At 41.6% G+C, this 20667-nt stretch overlaps 1 protein-coding gene across 5 annotated transcripts in view; it reads left to right on the top strand.

Annotated features, from left to right (window-relative positions):
• Nucleotides 1–15787, top strand: part of ABCB9 (ATP binding cassette subfamily B member 9) — a 111394-nt gene extending 95607 nt beyond the window's left edge. For all 5 annotated transcript variants that reach the window (XM_073586052.1, XM_073586049.1, XM_073586053.1 and 2 more), the window contains 4 exons: nt 1344–1517; nt 3983–4142; nt 5809–5945; nt 14411–15787. In XM_073586052.1, coding sequence (XP_073442153.1) covers nt 1344–1517; nt 3983–4142; nt 5809–5945; nt 14411–14686 — 747 coding nt within the window. In that variant the 3' untranslated portion in view covers nt 14687–15787. The remainder of the gene's footprint in view (nt 1–1343; nt 1518–3982; nt 4143–5808; nt 5946–14410) is intronic.
• Nucleotides 15788–20667: the final 4880 nt, after the last annotated feature.

Genomic DNA, 20667 nt, shown 5'->3' with positions numbered 1-20667 from the left:
CACAGTGGGTCCACAAATCCACATGTGTCACCGTTGGGAGTAAGAAAATCACACTGCGTCCGTGACAAGCAAGTCGTAAAAAAACAGGTGGCTAGACTGTTTGCGACATGCGTGTCGTGGTCACAGTACCGCAGGGTTGGAATGTGACCCCTTTCACTTGATATTTTGGCAGCATATTACAAAGTTTAGCCATGCTCCAGGTATAGCAGCCAAAGTCACCATGTAGCCATAAACTAACAAAGAAATAATTGGTTGCAAGTGTGAAATTAAGACTTTAATTATTATTATTATCATTACTACTGTGTGGACTTATGACAGACCTGCATGATAATGAGCTGCTGAATCGTGTTGCTCATCATCTATAGTAGATTTCCCTGGGAAGCCTAGCGGCCCTCACCCAATTAATTTCCCGTAATATGCAGTTGGGTTAAGACTGCAGCAAGACAGGCATTTCTTTCATTGCAAGAACCATTAAAATATCTCTGTGTGACAAAGAGCACAAAGCCGAGGTTCAGTGGTTCTCAGTCACATAAAGAGTGCATTGCTACAACACACAGTACTTGTGTTTCAGTTCTGGCGACAGTTGATAAAAGAAACCTGTTGTTTTTTTGCAGGGCATATAAAACTACTGTATGCAGGAAGATTATATTTTACAACCTGCCCTTTAATCCACAGCTGACTTCTGTTCTAAGGAACTATTATGCCTGCACAGTGTAATATTGATAATCGGCCTGCTTAGGAACAACCTGTAAAAGTGACTCTAAGGATTTTAAGGCTGTGTGCCCACGTAAGCGTTTTTTTTGTGTTTTTTTTAAGTGTTTTTTCCATGCAAAAATGCTTAAAAAACGCATACATTAAGCATCCCATTCTTATAATGCATTCTGCAATTTTTGTGCACATGATGCGTTTTTTTCCGCATAAAAAAACGCATCGCGGAAAAAAATGCAGCATGTTCATTAATTTTGCAGGAAAAAATATTCATAATAATGTGGCTGTTCCGGAAAAAACGCGCGAAAAATAAAAATGCGGATTTACTGGGAAGGAATCCGGTTTTGCTCAGGAAATTTTTGCATACTTGGGCACATAGCCTTAACTTTTGTTCACTTTTGTTACTTTTTTTATTCTGGTTTTACTCTATTGAGGAGAGAGTGAGAATGGATAAAAATCAACCTCAGTAGGAAAAAAAAAAAGCTGATCATGACTACTCATCATATCATCATTGATCCTGCAAAATGAAATGGGGAAAAAAAACCAGTGTATAGAGTGTTAGTTTTAGAAGGTGGCTCTTTCAGTTGATTGTCTTCTCAATACATTACATGTATGTTCATTTTGACTGCATATAGAATCTGTCCTTCACACTGTATCCTGGAAAAGTCACTGCACTGGTGGGTCCATCTGGTAGCGGGAAAAGCTCATGTGTGAACATTCTGGAAAACTTTTACCCTGTGGAGGAAGGAGAAGTCTTTCTTGATGATCAGGCAATTAAAATGTATGACCACAAATATCTCCATGCAAGGGTACGTAAACATCTATGTGATGATGATCTGTCTCTTGTAGTCTATATAGTTATTTTACTTAGACTCAAAAAACCTTCATATACACTGCAAACATTACTACTACTAAAGGGGTTGTACCAAGAGTACAAATGATCACTTGTTTGGATTGGTGATTCATATAGATGATATGTGATCACTGGAGGTCTGCATGGTGGAACTTCCAATAATCTTGAAAAAGTGGATTAGAATCCCCCATTTGAGTGGAGTGACCGCTGAGTATGCAATCTATTAAAAGTCTGTAAGACTGAAAGAGAAAGCCAAGTACATCCCTCGGTTATCTCTACTTTGAAGAATATTATACATTTTTCCTTTTGCAGTTTCATGACCAGTTTTGCACTTTACAATAACACCGTAAGTATCACATGAATCACTTGTCCCACTCCATGATGAGCATGGTGCGGCTTTCCACCTGTCATAATACGCATAGAAGCTTGAGTGATCCAAGGCATAAGCCAAGCAGAGATGTTCTAAAGTGGTTGGTTCATCCTTGCTTTTGTTATTGTCCTTTCATATGTTTCGCTGTGCTGCTTTTTGTGCCTTTTTGATTTTTTTTTAACTGTTGATTTTTAGTGAAAATTTTAAGATCAAGCATAGCAATTATGTATCAAGCGTAACGTAACGCACCAGGGGGCGTTGCAGGGCAGCATGGCAGTGACACAAACGGAAACCGTCCATGTAAAGAAAAATATGGGGCTTCATTTTCAGCCAGTGTAGCTTAAAGCAACTGAAAAAAAACAACAAAGACTTGCTCGGCAAGGTGCTAACTATACGTCATAACTCTGACTCATGCTACCAGAGATGTGCGCAGGCTTGGCTGTCCAATATCTCAGTGTTTAGCCCATTTAACCGCCATGCATATCCTTCTCAGAAATACACAATATCAGTTCGGAGGCTGTGTCTCTCTGAAGCTTTTCCTTCAGTCTTTTTTGTGTCTGTAATGAGACGACCTCTCTCAGCTAAGCTGGCTAAACCTCCAGCAATATCCCTACTAGAGCAGGAGTGGGAGTGATGATTCCCACCAATAAATCCTCCTCATCACTCCAATGAAACCTGGCCCTGAACTATCATAAATAAAAGGGCTCAGCACCCAAGCTGCTGCACCAACCAGTACTACCCTGCTTTTAATATCTCGCCCAGCTTAACTTTCTGGGAGAGATATACACTCCATCAAGTATAACCCCCTGTCGGCCGCCTACGCAAGATAACAGAGTACAGACTTTTAAAAAAAAAAATATGGAAAGAAGAACAATAATGACTAATGCGGGAAGGGGGAAAAGTGGGTGGGATAGGATTGGGGGTAGGGAAGCCCAAAGGGGAGTCAAGTTCTGTTTGTTGGATGAATTATATTAGGGGAATCGGGGTTAGTAAACATCTTTTTTTGTTTGTTTTACACAAGACAAATTACAATCTTTCAGCAAAACTATGGGGGATAACCTGAAATTTGCCAATTGAAAGATTGTTTTTTTTTTTCATGTAGAAAACAAACAAAAAATCTTTCAATTGGCAAATTAAATTTCAGTGACTGGCTTGATGCAGTATTATCTAACCACAACGGTCTAATATGGTCGCACCCCCCGTGATCAGCAAGCTATCCCCTAGCAAAACTATAGGGGATAACCTGATTTTTTTGGGGGAATAACTCTAATGTGTATGTCCAGTAGAGATGGGCAGACCAGTTAAAGTTCAAGTTCTAGTTCCAGTAAAAATGGAAAATTTGTAATTTTTTTGTGAGTAAGGTAAAGTATATAATGCCACCATCCACAAAAAAGTAAAAAAAAAAATAAAAATATTTCATCACTCTAAATTTTCAAAAAGATAAACACTTTGCCTACACATTTCAAGCCCATACAGTGCCTGTAAACATAGCTATGATTAAGGGCCCTGTGTGGGCATAAAATGTGTAGGGCAAGTGTTTCCATCATTTTTTTCTTTTGTTTTTGAAATGTTAGAGTGATGAAATAAATGTTTTTGTTTTTTTTTTACTTTTTTCCTTTGCGGATGCTGGCATTATATGCTTTACCTTATTGTAAGCTCTCACGAGCAGGGTTGTCTTATTTTGCTTTAATTATTGTTTTGTTAACATTGTTACTTATGACTTGTGTTTTGAAACTGTTAAACTGTAAAGCGCTGCGGAATATGTTGGCGCTATAAAGATTATTATTATTATCCTGGGAAACCAACCGACACTTTGTCCGTGCTCCGCATCCAACAAGCTACTATTGTTACCTTGAAGTGGGGAGCTGAGGAATTTTTTTTCTATATTGTAAATTTTTGTGCAATTACGGCTTTTGCCTTTATGTTTCCCTTCATAAATGTACAATGTATCTTGTGCATGGGGTAGTTCTTGTTACTTACTGGTATGTAGTTCTTAATAATATTAATGCGTATATTTCTGCACTGTTTTGTTAATGTATTTTTTATACTAGGTGTCAATGGTCAGCCAAGAACCTGTGCTATTTGCCCGTTCCATTAACAGTAACATTTCCTATGGTCTAAGTTCTGTCCCCCTGGAAGTTGTTATAAGTGCTGCCAAAAGAGCCAATGCACATAACTTTATCACGGAGCTTCCAAATGGGTATGACACAGGTATTAACATTGTGTTTTTATCTCCAAGAATAAATATAATACATGATATATTAAAGGGAACCTGTCATCACGATTTAGTATGTTAAAATAAAGGTATGACCATAATGGCACTTTTACACTCATTTAATAGATAACTGTGGGGGAGCAATCTGCATCCTGGTTCTTGTTTAATTCATGCTAGACGTTTTGAACCAATAACAAAAACTCAAACCCAAAATAAGGATCGGGTAAAGAAGAAATCCATCACAAAGGATTAAAAACCAACAAATAAAATAAGCAAAAAATGTCATATAGTGGACACTACTGGAGGGAGACAGGTAAGGTATAGATATAATGGACAAGATGGTATAAATAAAATAATTCAGCAGTCCTGTAACTAAAAATGACTCAAAATATCCTCATAATAAACCTGCCATTATCAATAGTTGAAAGTTGGTACTTCACAAGGAATACGCACAAAGAAAATATATATGTAGTTTTATGACTCATATAGAAAAAGGCCTGTTAATAATAAGAAAGGAAGTCCTCAAAGTACATTTTCAGTCACAGGACTGCTGAGTTATTTTATTTATACCATCTTGCCAATCGTTACACCGATGCCTCTACCTTGTGCCAGTCCTTACACTGGCTACCCATCCACTCCAGAATCCAGTACAAACTTATTGCCCTCACCCACAAAGCACTCCATGGCTCAGCACCACCCTACATCTCCTCCCTTGTTTCAGTCTACCACCCTACCCGTGCCCTCCGTTCTGCTGATGACCTGAGGTTAGCATCCTTGATAATCAGAACCTCCTACTCCCGTCTCCAAGACTATACACATGCTGCGCCAATTCTTTAGAATGCACTTCCCAGGTCAATACGAGTAGTCCCCAATCCCAACAATTTTAAGCGTGCCCTGAAAACTCATTTATTCAGACTGGCCTATCGCCTCAACACACTAACCTAATCTATCCCTGTGTGGCACAGTCTAAAGTTTTACCATAACCAGGTTCCCCGTATCATGTTCCCTCATGCTTTATGCATCTATTAGCCCTCTGTGTCCTGTACTGTTACACACTTAACATTATGGCTGGTCCAAACAATCAGGGCAACTGTTACCACCCATCTTTCGTGTTTCCCTTTTTTTCCCCTCATAGATTGTAAGCTTGCGAGCAGGGCCCTCATTCCTCTTGGTATCTGTTATGATCTATGTGATTATTGTTATGCTGTAATGTCTATCGTCTGTACAAGTCCCCTCTGAAATGTAAAGTGCTGTGGAATATCGGCACTATAGAAATAAAATGTATTATTATTATTATTATTATCTTGTCCATTATATCTATACCTTACCTGTCTCCCTCCAGTAGTGTCCACTATATGACATTTTTTGCTTATTTTATTTGTTGGTTTTTAATCCTTTGTGAAATAATCTTTTAGCATGGATCTATTCTTTACTCACTCCTTATTTTGGGTTTGAGTCTTTATTGGTTCCAGAGTTTGGTAGTGCCATTTAAAATATTAACGGATATTCATATTTATGTTAGAAGTTTTGGTGCAATGTCCTCTTCGGGTCTTATTAGTTTTAATATCCTATAGAATAGCATATATAATGGATACCTAAATATCTATTTCAGAAATGTATCATTAAAGTAAACCATACCATTTTTGCTTTTATGTGTATCAGAAACGGGAGAAAAGGGAGCGCAGCTCTCAGGGGGTCAGAAGCAGAGAGTTGCTATTGCTAGGTCCTTAATCCGAAACCCTAGAGTTCTCATTTTGGATGAAGCTACCAGTGCATTAGATGCAGAGAGCGAACATGCGGTAAGTCCATTGCGTTTCTCTGCCGCTTTGAAGAGTATTACTAGATCAATACTCTTTGTACCTCCAAAATACAGGGTGGGCCATTTATATGGATACACCTAAATAAAATGGGAATTGTTGGTGATATCAACTTCCGGTTTGTGGCACATTAGTATATGGGAGGGGGGAAACCTTTAAAGATGGGTGGGAACCATGGTGGCCATTTTGAAGTCAGCCATTTTGGATCCAACTTTATTTTTTCCAATGGGAAGAGGATCATGTGAAACATCAAACTTATTGAGAATTTCACAAGAAAAACAATGGTGTGCTTGGTTTTAATTTAACTTTATTCTTTCATGAGTTATTTACAAGTTTATGATCACTTATAAAATGTGTTCAAAGTGCTGTCCATTGTGTTGAATTGTCAATGCAACCCTCTTCTCCCACTCTTGACACACTCATAGCAACACCACAGAAGAAATGCTAGTCTAAGGGGGTCAGATTCCTTGTAGGGATGCTCAGACCTGACACCCATAACGTGGTCATGCACCATCTTGCTGGAAAAACTCAGGGAACGTGCCATCTTCAGTGCATAAAGAGGGCAGCACATCATCATGTAGCAATTTCAGATATCCGGTGGCATTGAGGTTTCCATTGATGAAGAATGGCCCCACTATCTTTGTACTCCATATACCACACCATACCATCAATTATGGGTGTCAGGTCCGAGCATTCCTACATGAACAGTTTCCTGGAAAGTGGATTGGTCGTTGTGGGCCAGTTGAATGGCCACCAAGGTCTCCTGATCTGACCCCCTTAGACTTTTTTCTTTGGGGTCATCTGAAGGCAATTGTCTATGCTGTGAAGATACGAGATGTGCAGCATCTGAAAAAATGGATACTGGGAGCCTGTGCTAGCATTTCTTCTGCGGTGTTGCTATCAGTGTGTCAAGAGTGGGAGAAGAGGGTTGCATTGACAATCCAACACAATGGGCAGCACTTTGAACACATTTTATAAGTGGTCATAAACTTGTATATAACTCATGAAAGAATACATTTATGTTAAAACCAAGCACACCATTGTTTTTCTTGTGAAATTCTCAGTGTTTGATGTGTCACATGACCCTCTTCCCTTTGAAAAAAAATAAAGTTGGATCCAAAATGACTGACTTCAAAATGGCCACCATGGTTCCAACCCATCTTGAAAAGTTTCCCCCTTCCATATACTAATGTGTTGTGAGTTCATTTTCCCCTTCGTCACATAGGTCTGGTGAACTCCCTATTCCTGTAAAGGAAGGTAATGAGCCTGATTATCAGGCAACTGAGCCTAATGAGGATGACTGGCTGAGTGGAGTCACGGACTGGATATAAGGCTGCCAACGCCCTTCTGCCCTGCGGGTGATTTCTCTGTGGACTTCTAGGACACCAGTCTGATTCCTGCTCCTCTAAAGCTAAGTTTTCTGCTTTGCCTGTTAGCTTTTGTGTTTTGTTTTTGTTTTCCTTGCTTTTCTGGATTCTGCCATTCCCTGCTGGGGTGAGCTGAATCTCCTTTTGCCTGTTGCTCTGTCTTCAGAATATTCCTGAGTACTGACATAGCTTTTTTGAAGCCTAGCGTCTTCAGGGCCTTTTTCACTGTCAGTCTGTTGGCTCTTATTTTCATAGGGTTTTTCACGGATTGCAGACAGCAGCCTTCCTGTCCTTTCCTATCTAGTTAGCTTGGGCCCCGTCTTTGCTCAGTCTATCTTTCTGTCTGTGTTAGTGTTTTCATCTTGCTTCACCGTCATTATATGTTGGGGGCTGCCTATTGCTTTGGGGTCTGCTCTGGGGCAGTTTAGATTTCCCCTTTCTTTCTTTAGGCCTATTTAATTCTCCGGCTGTGATCGAGGGGTCTAGGGCATCGTAGGAACCCCCCACGTCTACTGTTAGTTGTTGTGGATAGGATCAGGGGTCTGCAATCCGATAGCTGCCAACCTCTCTGGTTTTCTGGACTTAGCTAGCATTTCTGTTTTTGCCTCCTACGGTGACACAATCCTAACAGAATCACCCGCCATACCGCAGATCCTAGGGTACTCAATAGCAGGAAAGAATTGTGTTTAAAAAAAAAAAAAAAAAAGGGTGTGTATATTCTTTCCTCTATATCTCTGAGGCCGTAGGGCGAATTTTTTTTTTTTTTCTCTCAATGGAGATAAAGCAATTGTCTGATCGTGTGGAGCAGCTCGCTGCGGAAGTGCGGGGAATTTCCGCCTACCTTGCTCGTTCGCATGCTGTTGAACCAAAGATCCCTACACCTGATGTATTTTTTGGGGATCGATCTAAATTTTTGAGTTTCAAAAATAATTGTAAATTATTTTTTGCCTTGAAGCCTAACTCGTCAGGGAGCTCTGCGCAGCAGGTTAAAATTGTCATCTCTTTGCTGCGTGGCGATCCCCAGGATTGGGCGTTTTCTTTGAAACCAGATGATCCTATTCTGACTAATGTGAACGCATTCTTTCAAGCTTTGGGGTTGTTGTATGACGAACCTAATGCTATTGATCAGGCTGAAAAGACCCTGTTGGCATTGAACCAGGGTCGAGATTCTGCAGAGTTGTACTGTCAAAAGTTCCGAAAGTGGGCGGTCCTTACTACCTGGAATGATAATGCCTTGGCTGCTCTCTTTCGGAAGGGTTTGTCAGAAGCCGTAAAAGATACTATGGTGGGATTTCCTGTTCCCCCTGGTCTGGACGATTCTATGTCATTAGCCATTCAGGTTGATTGGCGTTTACGTGAACGCAGGATTGCATGAGAGGTGTTGCCACCGGTTGAACAGACGTCTGAACCTATGCAATGTGATAGAGTTTTGTCTAAGGCACAACGTCAGGAGTTCAGAAGGCGTAATAAGCTGTGTTTTTTCTGTGGAGATGCCTCGCATATTATTTCTGTTTGTCCTAAATGAGAGAAACGCTTTGCACACACGTTTTCTGTTGGTGGTGTTCAACCTAAGTTTCTTCTGGCAATTACTCTGATCTGCTCCCTGTCCACATTTTCCGCCAAGGCTTTTGTGGATTCGGGAGCAGCGCTAAACCTAATGGACTTGGATTTTGCTAAACGTTGTGGATTTCCGATGACACCTCTGCAGACGCCTATCCCTTTGAGGGGGATTGATGCTACTCCTTTGGCTAAAAATAAACCTCAGTTTTGGACCCAGGTGGTCATGCGGGTCGCCCCAGACCATCAAGAAAATTGCAGATTTTTGGTGTTGCATGGTCTGCATGATGCTGTTGTTCTGGGGTTTCCCTGGTTGCAAATTCATAATCCAGTTTTGGATTGGAAATCTGTGTCTGTGATGAGTTGGGGTTGTCGGTGTGCCTTTAGTGAGGCTCCGTTTTTTTCCACCTCTCCTCAGTCGCATGATGTTCCTGACTATTTGGCGGACTTTTATGATGTATTTAGTGAGAATGAGTCTGCGTCCTTGCCTCCTCATAGGAGTTATGACTGTGCAATTGAACTAAGCCCGGGGTGTACATTTCCCAAGGGTCGGCTCTTCAATTTATCTATACCCGAGCACGAGGCTATGCGGTCCTATATTAAGGAGGCGTTGGAGAAGGGTCATATTAGACCATCCTCTTCACCCTTAGGGGCCGGGTTTTTTTTTTGTGGCCAAAAAGGATGGTTCTTTAAGGCCTTGTATTGATTATCGTGCCCTCAATAAAATTACTATTAAATATCAGTATCCGTTACCCCTGATTTCGGATCTATTCTCTAGTTAGAGGTGCTTGCTGGTTTACCAAGCTTGACCTCAGGGGGGCGTATAATCTTATCCGCATTAAGCAGGGGGATGAATGGAAGACGGCGTTTAATACTCCGGAGGGACATTTTGAGTACCTGGTGATGCCTTTTGGGCTCACTAATGCCCCTTCTGTCTTCCAGTGCTTCATGAACGATATTTTCCGAGACTTTGTCGATAAATTTTTGATTATCTATCTGGATGATATTTTGATCTTCTCCAATGATTGGGATTCTCATGTGGAACATATTCGGACTGTGTTCTGGATCTTGAGGGAGAATTCCCTGTATGTCAAAGGATCGAAATGCCTTTTTGGAGTACAGAGGATTTCATTTTTGGGATTTATTTTGTCTCCGTCAACTATTGAAATGGACCCGGCCAAGGTACAGGCCATTTATGATTGGCTTCAGCCCACTTCTTTGAAGGCCCTCCAGAAGTTTTTGGGTTTTGCTAATTTTTATCGGAAATTTATAGCAAAATTTTCTAGTATTGCCAAGCCATTGACTGATCTGACTAAGAAGGGTGCTGATGTGTTGAATTGGTCTCCGGAGGCTGTTGCTTCCTTTCAGGAGCTGAAGCGAAGATTTACCTCCGCCCCGGTTTTGCGGCAACCTGATGTCTCACTCCCGTTCCAGGTAGAGGTGGATGCTTCTGAGATTGGTGCAGGAGCTGTTTTGTCCCAAAAGGATCCTGTAACATCTAAAATGAATCCCTGTGCTTTCTTTTCCCGAAAGTTCTCTCCATCTGAACGTAACTATGATGTGGGGAATCGGGAACTGTTGGCCATGAAATTGGCATTTGAGGAGTGGAGACATTGGTTGGAGGGAGCTAAGCATCAAGTTGTGGTCCTCACTGACCACAAGAATTTGATTTACCTTGAGTCGGCTAAACGCTTGAACCCTAGACAGGCTAGGTGGGCCTTGTTTTTTACACGTTTTGATTTTGTGGTCTCTTTTCTTCCTGTAACTAAGAATGTCAAGGCAGATGCCCTCTCTAGGAGTTTCTTTGCTGATTCTCCTGTGGTGACCAAGCCTGCTACCATCTTAGGCGAAGGGGTAGTTCTTTCTGCCATCTCGCCCGATTTGAGACTTGCTCTGCAAGAGTTCCAGGAGGACAAACCTGAGCGTTGTCCCAGTGGAAAGTTGTATGTTCCTGACCAGTGGAAGAAGAGAGTGATGTCTGAAGTTCATTGCTCTGCGTTGGCTGGTCATCCAGGTATTTTTGGTACTAGAGATCTGGTGAGTCGCTCTTTTTGGTGGCCCACCTTGTCTCATGATGTCAGGAATTTTGTGCAGTCCTGTGGGACTTGCTCCCGGTCTAAATCTTGTTCTCGCTCTAGTGGGTTGTTGATGCCTTTGCCGGTCCCCAGGAGGCCATGGACCCATATTTCAATGGATTTCATCTCTGATATGCCGGTCTCTCAAAGAATGACTGTTATTTGGGTGATTTGTGATAGGTTCTCTAAGATGGTTCATCTTGTACCACTCCCTAAGTTGCCATCTTCCTGAGTTGGTGCCCCTGTTTTTGCAACAGGTGGTTCGCTTACACGGGATTCCTGAGAACATTGTATCTGACAGAGGAGTTCAGTTTGTGTCTAGATTTTGGAGGACCTTCTGTTCCAAGCTGGGAATTCAGTTGTCCTTCTCCTCTGCTTTTCACCCTCAGACCAATGGGCAGACAGAGAGAACAAACCAGACCTTGGAGTCGTATTTGAGATGTTTTATTTCCGCTGATCAGGATGATTGGGTTTCATTTTTGCCCTTGGCCGAATTTGCTTTAAATAATAGAGCTAGTTCTGCCACTTTGATGTCACCTTTTTTTTGTAACTTTGGGTTTCATCCTCGATTTTCTTCGGGGCAGGTGGAGCCTTCTGCCTGCCCAGGTGTTGACACTGTGGTGGAGAGAATGCACCAGATCTGGGACCAAGTGGTGGATAAGTTATCTCTCTCCCAGGAAAAGGCCCAGCGGTTTTCCAATCGACATAGGACCATTGGTCCCCGGTTTAAGATTGGTGATATGGTGCGGTTATCATCAAAAAATATTGCTATGAAGGTGGCTTCTCCTAAGTTTAAGCCTAGATTTATTGGACCTTACAAGATTTTGGAGATTATTAATCCGGTCTCTTTTCGTTTGGCTCTTCCTGTCACATTTAAAATCCATAATGTGTTCCATAAGTCCTTGTTGAAGAGGTTTGTTGAACCAGTTGTTCCTGGGGTGGCACCTCCAGTCCCTGTATTGGTTGAAGGTAACCTGGAATATGAGGTAGAGAAAATACTGGATTCCCGTCTGGCTAGACGGAGACTCCAGTATTTGGTTAAGTGGAAGGGTTATGGTCAGGAGGATAATTCCTGGGTCTCTGCCTCTGATATTCATGCCAAAAGATTGGTGCGTGCCTTTCATCGGGCTCACCCTGATCGCCCTGGTGGCGTGGTTGAGGGTTCGGTGACCCCTCCTCAAGGGGGAGGTACTGTTGTGAGTTCATTTTCCCCTTCGTCACTGAGGTCTGGTGAACTCCCTATTCCTGTAAAGGAAGGTAATGATCCTGATTATCAGGCACCTGAGCCTAATGAGGATGACTGGCTGAGTGGAGTCACGGACTGGATATAAGGCTGCCGACGTCCTTCTGCCCTGCGGGTGATTTCTCTGTGGACTTCTAGGACACCAGTCTGATTCCTGCTCCTCTAAAGCTAAGTTTTCTGCTTTGCCTGTTAGCTTTTGTGTTTTGTTTTTGTTTTCCTTGCTTTTCTGGGTTCTGCCATTCCCTGCTGGGGTGAGCTGAATCTCCTTTTGCCTGTTGCTCTGTCTTCAGAATATTCCTGAGTACTGACATAGCTTTTTTGAAGCCTAGCGTCTTCAGGGCCTTTTTCACTGTCAGTCTGTTGGCTCTTATTTTCATAGGGTTTTTCACGGATTGCAGACAGCAGCCTTCCTGTCCTTTCCTATCTAGTTAGCTTGGGCCCCGTCTTTGCTCAGTCTATCTTTCTGTCTGTGTTAGTGTTTTCATCTTGCTTCACCGTCATTATATGTTGGGGGCTGCCTATTGCTTTGGGGTCTGCTCTGGGGCAGTTTAGATTTCCCCTTTCTTTCTTTAGGCCTATTTAATTCTCCGGCTGTGATCGAGGGGTCTAGGGCATCGTAGGAACTCCCCACGGCTACTGTTAGTTGTTGTGGATAGGATCAGGGGTCTGCAATCCGATAGCTGCCAACCTCTCTGGTTTTCTGGACTTAGCTAGCATTTCTGTTTTTGCCTCCTACGGTGACTCAATCATAACACTAGTGTGCCACAAACAGGAAGTTGATATCACCAACCATTCCCATTTTATTTAGATGTATCCATATAAATGGCCCACTCTGTATAATAGCTACATTAATGATACCAAAAGTTTCAGCTCCACAAAAGGTAATAATTTGGACTTTTTATATACTTTTTATCAGGAGTACAAAAATTGACATTCTAAATATAGTTAATATACAAGAAAAGGACAATATGGTAAGGTGTGGATTAGGTCCTTTTTAAAGGGAATCTGTCACCAGTTTTTTGCTATGTAATCTAAAAGCAGCATAGCGTAGGGGGTAGAAACCCTGATTCCAGTAATGTATTACTTACTGGTCTACTTGATGTAGTTTTTTTTATAAAATCTCTGTTTTCTCTGCTGCAAATCTAGCAATTCTTTGAATGCTGAGCCCTGTATAACCCGCCCACACCACTGATTGGCAGGTTTCTCTGTTCACTGTACATTGGCAGAAAACTGTCCATCAGTGGTGAGGGCGGAGTTACATGGAGTAGGAGGACTATATGTCACAAGACAACTGGTCTTCTAGTTATAATCTCCTGCTGATAAAACATTGATGTTATTGACACTGCAGGAAGCATCTCAGTAAGTGACACATCACTGGAATCAGGATCTCCCTCTACATCATGCTGCTCTCAGATTTCATGGCAAAAAGTTGCTGACAGAGTCTGTTAAAAAGGACACTCTCTGAGAAAAATAACCTCAAGTCACATGCATTATAGCAAGGCTCCATGAGTGCATTTGTCATGGTTTTCACTTTTCACAGTACTTCCCTTTTGGCTCTTGACCGGCCCTTTAAATTTAATAGACGTTCACACCTGCGTTTTGACATTCTGGCTGCCTGCTCTATTATACAACCAGATGAACACAATTCATACATTGATACAAATAGAAGCACAGGGGCCTCACTGATAATTACGGCGTCTGTTTGGGTTCCATTATCTATCAGTTTTTTTAACAGAAGAAGTTCTGTGACAGATCCATTTTTGCCATCAATTGCATTTCTTTATAAAACTGAACAGGCAAAGGAATGTCAAAACGCACATGTGAACCCAGCCTTACCTATTTTTTTTTCTATTTTAATACATGAGGACTTCCCTTTCCCATAATAAATTTGTCACATTTAAACATGAATATTCCAGCTTTTAACAGGCCACTGCATGCATAAAGTATCACTTTCCAGAGTTTGTATTTCCAGTGTATTAAGCATATTAATAAATTCTTCACGCTTATACGGATATATTACACCTGCCATACATGGTTTTAAGATGTTACATTACAACCGTAATATAAATTGTGTTGGGGTGCTTTCTTTCCCTTACGCCTCTCGGCACTGCTGATGATCTACAATAAACACGACAGACCTGTGTTTTAGAAAATTCTCACATATGTGCAACACATAAGTAACTGTTAATGATTCCTCCTTCACAGATCCAGCAAGCGATGAATAGCGATCTGCAGGGCCGCACATTGCTAGTTATAGCACACAGGCTGAGCACCGTGGAGAAGGCACACAACATCATTGTGTTAGACAGGGGCAGAGTGGTGCAACAAGGAACTCATAGAGAGCTGATGGAAGAAGGCGGACTCTATTCCCAGCTTGTTCAGCGGCAAGTTTCTGGCCTTGGGGCAGAAGAGAAAGATCACACCAGGTCACTACAGGTCCCCACAAAGGAGTCAAGACTGAGGGAACCTGCAAATGAGTGATAAAAGTCAGAAAATCGAGGTTTGAAATACCTCTGTAACAAGATTAGATAGATACTTGTCCACAAATCTAAGGCCGGGATCAGATATGCGAGAAACTCGGACGAGTCTCGCATCTTAACACCCGGCACTGCCACCGGCACTCGGGAGCGGAGCGTGCGGCTGCCTAGAAATACATGCAACTCAATGCTCCGCTCCCAAGTGCCGGGTATTAAGATGCGAGACTCGTCCGAGTTTCTTGCATGTGTGATCCTGGCCTAAGATTAACAATTGATTTAAATTTATTTAAATTTTGAAAAAAAAAACCCCCAAAAAACGATAAAATAGATTATTTCCTGTTTTACTGCCTAATATTGTGTGGCTTTCATCATTCATGTTTTGGCTATGAACCCTGGTTTTAACATTTTCCTATTGATTTGGTAGTGATAGACTGCTCTTGCATGACTGAAGAGAATAAGAAAGAATTTCTAACACTCAGACACATATTTGGAGCTACTTATATTAAGATAACACTAGTTACTTATATAGGAAGCCACTGTCACAATGGAATAATACAAAATAATTTCGCCATAAAACCAAATTTTAATTATGAATTCTCCAGCTTGTGAAAATGTAACTCTTTGTGCTTCTTCTCCATATATACATTGTATAGGTTAGTTTAACTACTGGACTTCCCTAAGGGTAGCCACACGCAGGCGAGAAGGGGGTTCCTAAACAAGTCTTGCCAGAAAACAGCTCCAGTATCTTTTTGAAACGTGGGAGGGACACCACAAAAGTGTCATAAATGACTAGAGTATATATTTGGGTCTGGTGAACTTAAACCTATTAATGAATTTGGTGCAAACGATTTCAGCGGACCCAAGACCAACACTGGCTTTTAAAATGTCGCTGTTGATGAATTCCTCCTATATTTTTTTTTTTATCTTTAAATGGCGCTGCAGTTCTCAATGCTACAGGAAAATGGAAAATATGTCCTCATATTGCTCATCTATTTGTTGAGGAATCTGTGTGGAAGTTGTTTTTTTGTTGCGTTTTTAAAATCAATTTGTGTTCTTAGCATTCATTTCAATAAAGAGACCTTCATTCTGCAGGTTAAAGCTCTGACCTGGCATGATGTCTTTTTTTGTTTTAGTTTTTTAAATACAACAAAAAAATGCAATGAATTAATGCAGAAACGCTGCAGATTTTGCCTTAGGGTGTGTGCACACGCTGCGGATTCTGCTGCGGTTCCAGCCGCTGCAGATCCGCAGCAGTTTTTGCTGCGGTGTACAGTACCATAATATCCTATGGATTTTAAAAACCGCTGTGCAGACGGTGCGGATTTTTCCGCGCGGTTTTCCTGCGGTTTCTAAATCGCAGAAAGAATTGACATGTCAATTCTTTGCGGATTCTGCTGCGGTTTGCCAGCTCCTCCATTGTGGAGATGAAAAACTGCAGGGCAAAACTGCAGAGCAATCCGCAGGTAAAACCGCAGGTCTTTTGACCTGCAGATTTACCTGCGGATTTTACAAAATCCGCGCGGCCAAATCCGCACCCCAATCCGCAGCGTGTGCACGTACCCTTAGAAATCCGCAGAAAAATACACTACGTGTGAACTTAGCCTAAAGGAAAACCTAACGATCCCATATTCCCTCAACAAGTGATGTTTAGGGACAGTCAAGCTGCCTTCATACATGTGTGTAAATAATGTGGCAAGAATGTGATAATTGTTATGACCAGCTAAAGGTAAATGTTAGCTAAAGACATGTCACAGTGTTATTAATGGGGTTGACACACATTACAGGGTTGTTGAATGTCACAAGTTCACCAGCCAGTATATACATGTTGGTTTGATTTTACAGAGCTGTAGCACAGGTACATTTTAGCATTTGTATTGCAGCAGCACCAATCCTGCAGCTCCGGTATACCAAACTCAGATTACTATATGGTTCTATGGTAATCCAAATATGATTCAGTTAAATTGCTGGAGTGTGGATTATTGCAGGTATAAAATAGGATCCAGCTCAAACTATGATATATCAGAAAAATGTACCGTAATTGATAATGTAACTGGTACATTTATCTGATGTCATCGTGATTTTTTTGCCGTGTTTGACTAAAGTTTGGTATTTTCCTCTGTTTGATCCTGATCCTGTTTTTTACCTCATCTGTTTGCATCCACGGCAGTGGTGTTGCTCCGGAGGACTAATTGCTGGCTTGCTTTTCTTTTCACAGCACTGCTTATTAAAAATAATGAATTTTGTCCATATTATGGCTATGTGAAAGCAGTCTAACACTGCCATATGAGGAGTCATTTGGCTATCTTGACTCCTATAGTAGAAGCCATATTCATGGTCTACTGTTTTCATGGGAATCATTGTTTGATTGGTGTCCATCCAACCCAGCAGAATAAATGTAAATGTCTAGTTCATTTTATTTTCTACACAAAGCAGCTAGTTCTGCATGTGAGCTAGGTAACTATGCCTGTGTATGTAAAAAAAAAAGGACCCCTGCATTGTGCTGATTGTCAGGACAGGGGTTTCTAAGGTCAGACCCTCAACCACCTCAATGACAAGGTCCAGGAGAATCCCTTCCAGTTGTATGGTTTTCACACTGTTGAGAAAAAGTAGTGCAATAGGATTTGAAGTAAAATAAACAAAACAAAAATAATACTTTTAATAGAAAAATGCATAATTCGTGATCAAATGAATTCTAATTAGTTACTTTACTATTTAAAAAAATATTATGAAATGATCTTTCATGCAGTAAATAATGTTATACAATAAGTGTTCTATACAAGTAGTGCTAAAGTATATGGCAATAAACTAAACAGCTGTAGACAAAAGTTTTGAGACTGACACAAATTTTGGTTTTCACAAAGTTTGTTGCTTCTGATTAAATAGTGTCATTTTGCATTAAGTCTAGCTTATTATGAAAGTGATCACATAAATTACAAAAAAGGAAAGTCATTCCTTGCCATAAAATTAACGTCATCACATAAGCTCAATTTCCACTGACTTTCAGCGCTGCCACAAAATGACCTTACATCATTTCAGTGATCTTCTTGTTAGCTCAGGAGAAAGTGATAACAAGAACATTGCTAGCAATATCGCTATGTGTAAAACCCCCTTTAAGGTTCCCTGATTCTTACACTACAGATGAGAACCAGCCTGTCACATAGCTGCGACCCCTCCTCTTTTCGCCCACAGCTTACACTCACACCGCAGCTATGTGCCTGCTTGTAACCCTACACCAGATGCTTCCTGTGCAAACATTCTCCGCTCCACAGCTAAGGAATGTTAATTAAGCTAAGGGGGAAGAATGTCTTTGTTTGAAGCACCATGCGGCTGGATACAAGTATGGATAATATTAAAGAGACTGGATCGCGAAAACGATACGCGACAGAGATATAAAAATGACATATCCGTGTAGGACACGAAACCAGCGTTATGGCCCATAATTTTCACGGTTCCAGCACCCACAGAAACCGAGAACTGGATTTCTCCTAAACGATGTGACATAATTACGGTATGTTTGGTCTTTAATTATTGTCTGCGACAGACTAAAAAGAATGATACCATGTGCGTGTTTATACGAGGGACCCTCTGTGAGATATAGTCATTATAAGTTTTGTAGTCAGAATTGTAACTCCTAGAGCAGGGGGGAGGAACATCCCTAGACCACCCCTTTCGTGATGTCACAAACCCAAAGCTATAAGGCATTCCCTCCCTAAAATTGTTCATTCGAGCTGGAGATTTGATGCCAAAAAGACCCCCGATGCAGGGCGATGTGTGGCCCCGCCTCACCACATGGTTAGCCTACAGACCATCTAAGCAACTGTAAGTGTTGATCTCTGTTAATCCCATTTTATTTTATATTTGCATTGTACATACCTAATGTTTCAACTTTGTAACATCTTTTATCTGTGTAATCACTGCCCCCTTTGGCGAATAAATTATAACTTTATTAGTCTGTCTTCATGCTCTAAAAACGAACACGTGCCTTTAAGATAATTGCTACTGAATTGTGTTGGCTTCGAACCCCTCTATTAAGTTTATAATCAGAGAAACTCTGGAGCTGGTGGCAGCAATGTGTGATCTGGGCCCTGGGTACTGCTGAGAGTGATGGAAGGGATTTTATAAGCTAATTGGGTGGCTGCAGCCAGAGCATTTTATAATTCCCTCACTGCAGCGTGCCGGGTGGCCAGACCTCATTGAAGCAGCAGGCCGGTGACCAGTTATCCCAGGTGTAGTTCCTTGACTGACCTGAGGGTAAGGGGGGCGCCGGAGAGCTGCGAGTTCCAAAGTGGAACTGAAAAGTTTCATGAAGTATTGTGGGCAGTGGTGGGACAACCAAAATAACCCCCCTGCGATAAATTGTTAGGGCAAGACTAGCTTGCTGTTTTTTTAATCACATGGTGCCAGCGGTGGGATAACTAAGATAAGCCCCCCTGTGCCTGTGATAGCCGTGTGTCGGCAGTGCATCACATCCCTCCGTCCGTGACATACGGGTGTCAGCAGCGGGATCGTGACAACAGCTAAAACAATCTGCCCCCAGCCGCATCTATAAGATGCGCCTTTTTTGGCACTTAGCCTCTCTATTCCCATTGCCTTTAGCGGTGGCTCATGGTTAATAATAATGGGTTAATGTCTCCTTGGAGGTGTCAATATGACACCTATCCATTATTATTCCTATAGTAGTAAAGGGTTTAAAAAGACACACATTAATTAAAAATTCTTTTAATGAAATGATCACACAGTTTTTGACCAAATTTATTAATCTGCTAATCCAACAGAATCCTTTGTTGTCCTGTAAATAAACAAAAAATAAAAACCCAACAATATCCATACCTCTCCACATTTCAGTCAGGTCCCCGCTGCAATCCATCACAAGGGGTTAACTAGTTTACAACAGGGACCAGTGCTAAGGCTACCGGCACGGCTGTAAACCACTGCAGAATGAATTCAACTCTGCGCAGCCTCCCCGGCTGACTGGGGATGAACTGATGAGTGTGGGAAAGTTTCTGAACTTTTTCCCACGCTGTCAGTTCACCTCCGGTCAGCCGGGGACTCCGCGCAGCCTCAGTGATGTCAGCGGTAGTCAGTGAGGCTGCGCGGAGTCCCCGGCTGACCTGAGGTGAACTCAGGAGCGTGGGAAAAAGTTCAGAAACTTCCCCACGCTTATTAGTTCATCTCCGGTCAGCCGGGGCGCCTGCACAGACATGATTTAATTCATTCTGCAGTGGTTTACAGTGGGGCCGGTAGCATTAGCACCGGTCCATGTTGTAAACTAGTTAACCCCTTGTGATGGATTGCAGCGGGGGACCTGACTGAACAGCGGAGAGGTATAGATATTGTTGTTTTTTTTTACATGACAAGGAATTCTGTTGGATTAGCAGATTAATAAATTTGGTCAAAAACTTTGTGTGATTAATTAAAGTCTTTTAATGAAATAATGTGTGTGTGTGTGTGTTCCTTTTAACCCTTTACTACTATAGGATTAATAATGGATAGGTGTCTTAATGACACCTCTCCATTATTAACCCGGCTTAGTGTTACCTTTCAATAGCAAGGTGACATTAACCCATTATTAGTAACCCATGAGCCACGGCTAAAGATAATGGGAATAGAGAAGCTAGAGTTGGAGTACCGCTGGAGTACCTGGGCGCAGATTTTTTTTTTTTTTAGCCGGGGGGGGGGGGGCAAAAACAATGGTCCCTCTCTAGGCTATTAAAATCTGCCCTCACTCACTGGCTTTCCCTCTCTGGCGGAGAAATTACCACTGGAGCCCACGCAATTTTTTTCAACAAATTTACCCGTTAATTTAACACCTACCTGTCCAAAATTTTACACACATACACTAATTATTAGTCAAAGACATAAAAAACTAAATGAAATGGTTTACTGTATGTAAACCATGTGCCATTTCATGTCGGGATTTGTAATTTTACAGAAGCCGGCAATTGATTTAGCAGCTATTATGCTATGTAGAACTCTATGAAATAT

The sequence above is a fragment of the Dendrobates tinctorius genome, unplaced genomic scaffold (genome assembly GCF_039654945.1).
Source record: "Dendrobates tinctorius isolate UK_male_01 unplaced genomic scaffold, ASM3965494v1 ptg000090l, whole genome shotgun sequence".
In the NCBI taxonomy this organism is placed as follows: domain Eukaryota; kingdom Metazoa; phylum Chordata; class Amphibia; order Anura; family Dendrobatidae; genus Dendrobates; species Dendrobates tinctorius.
This window is presented reverse-complemented; position numbering and strand designations above follow the sequence as displayed.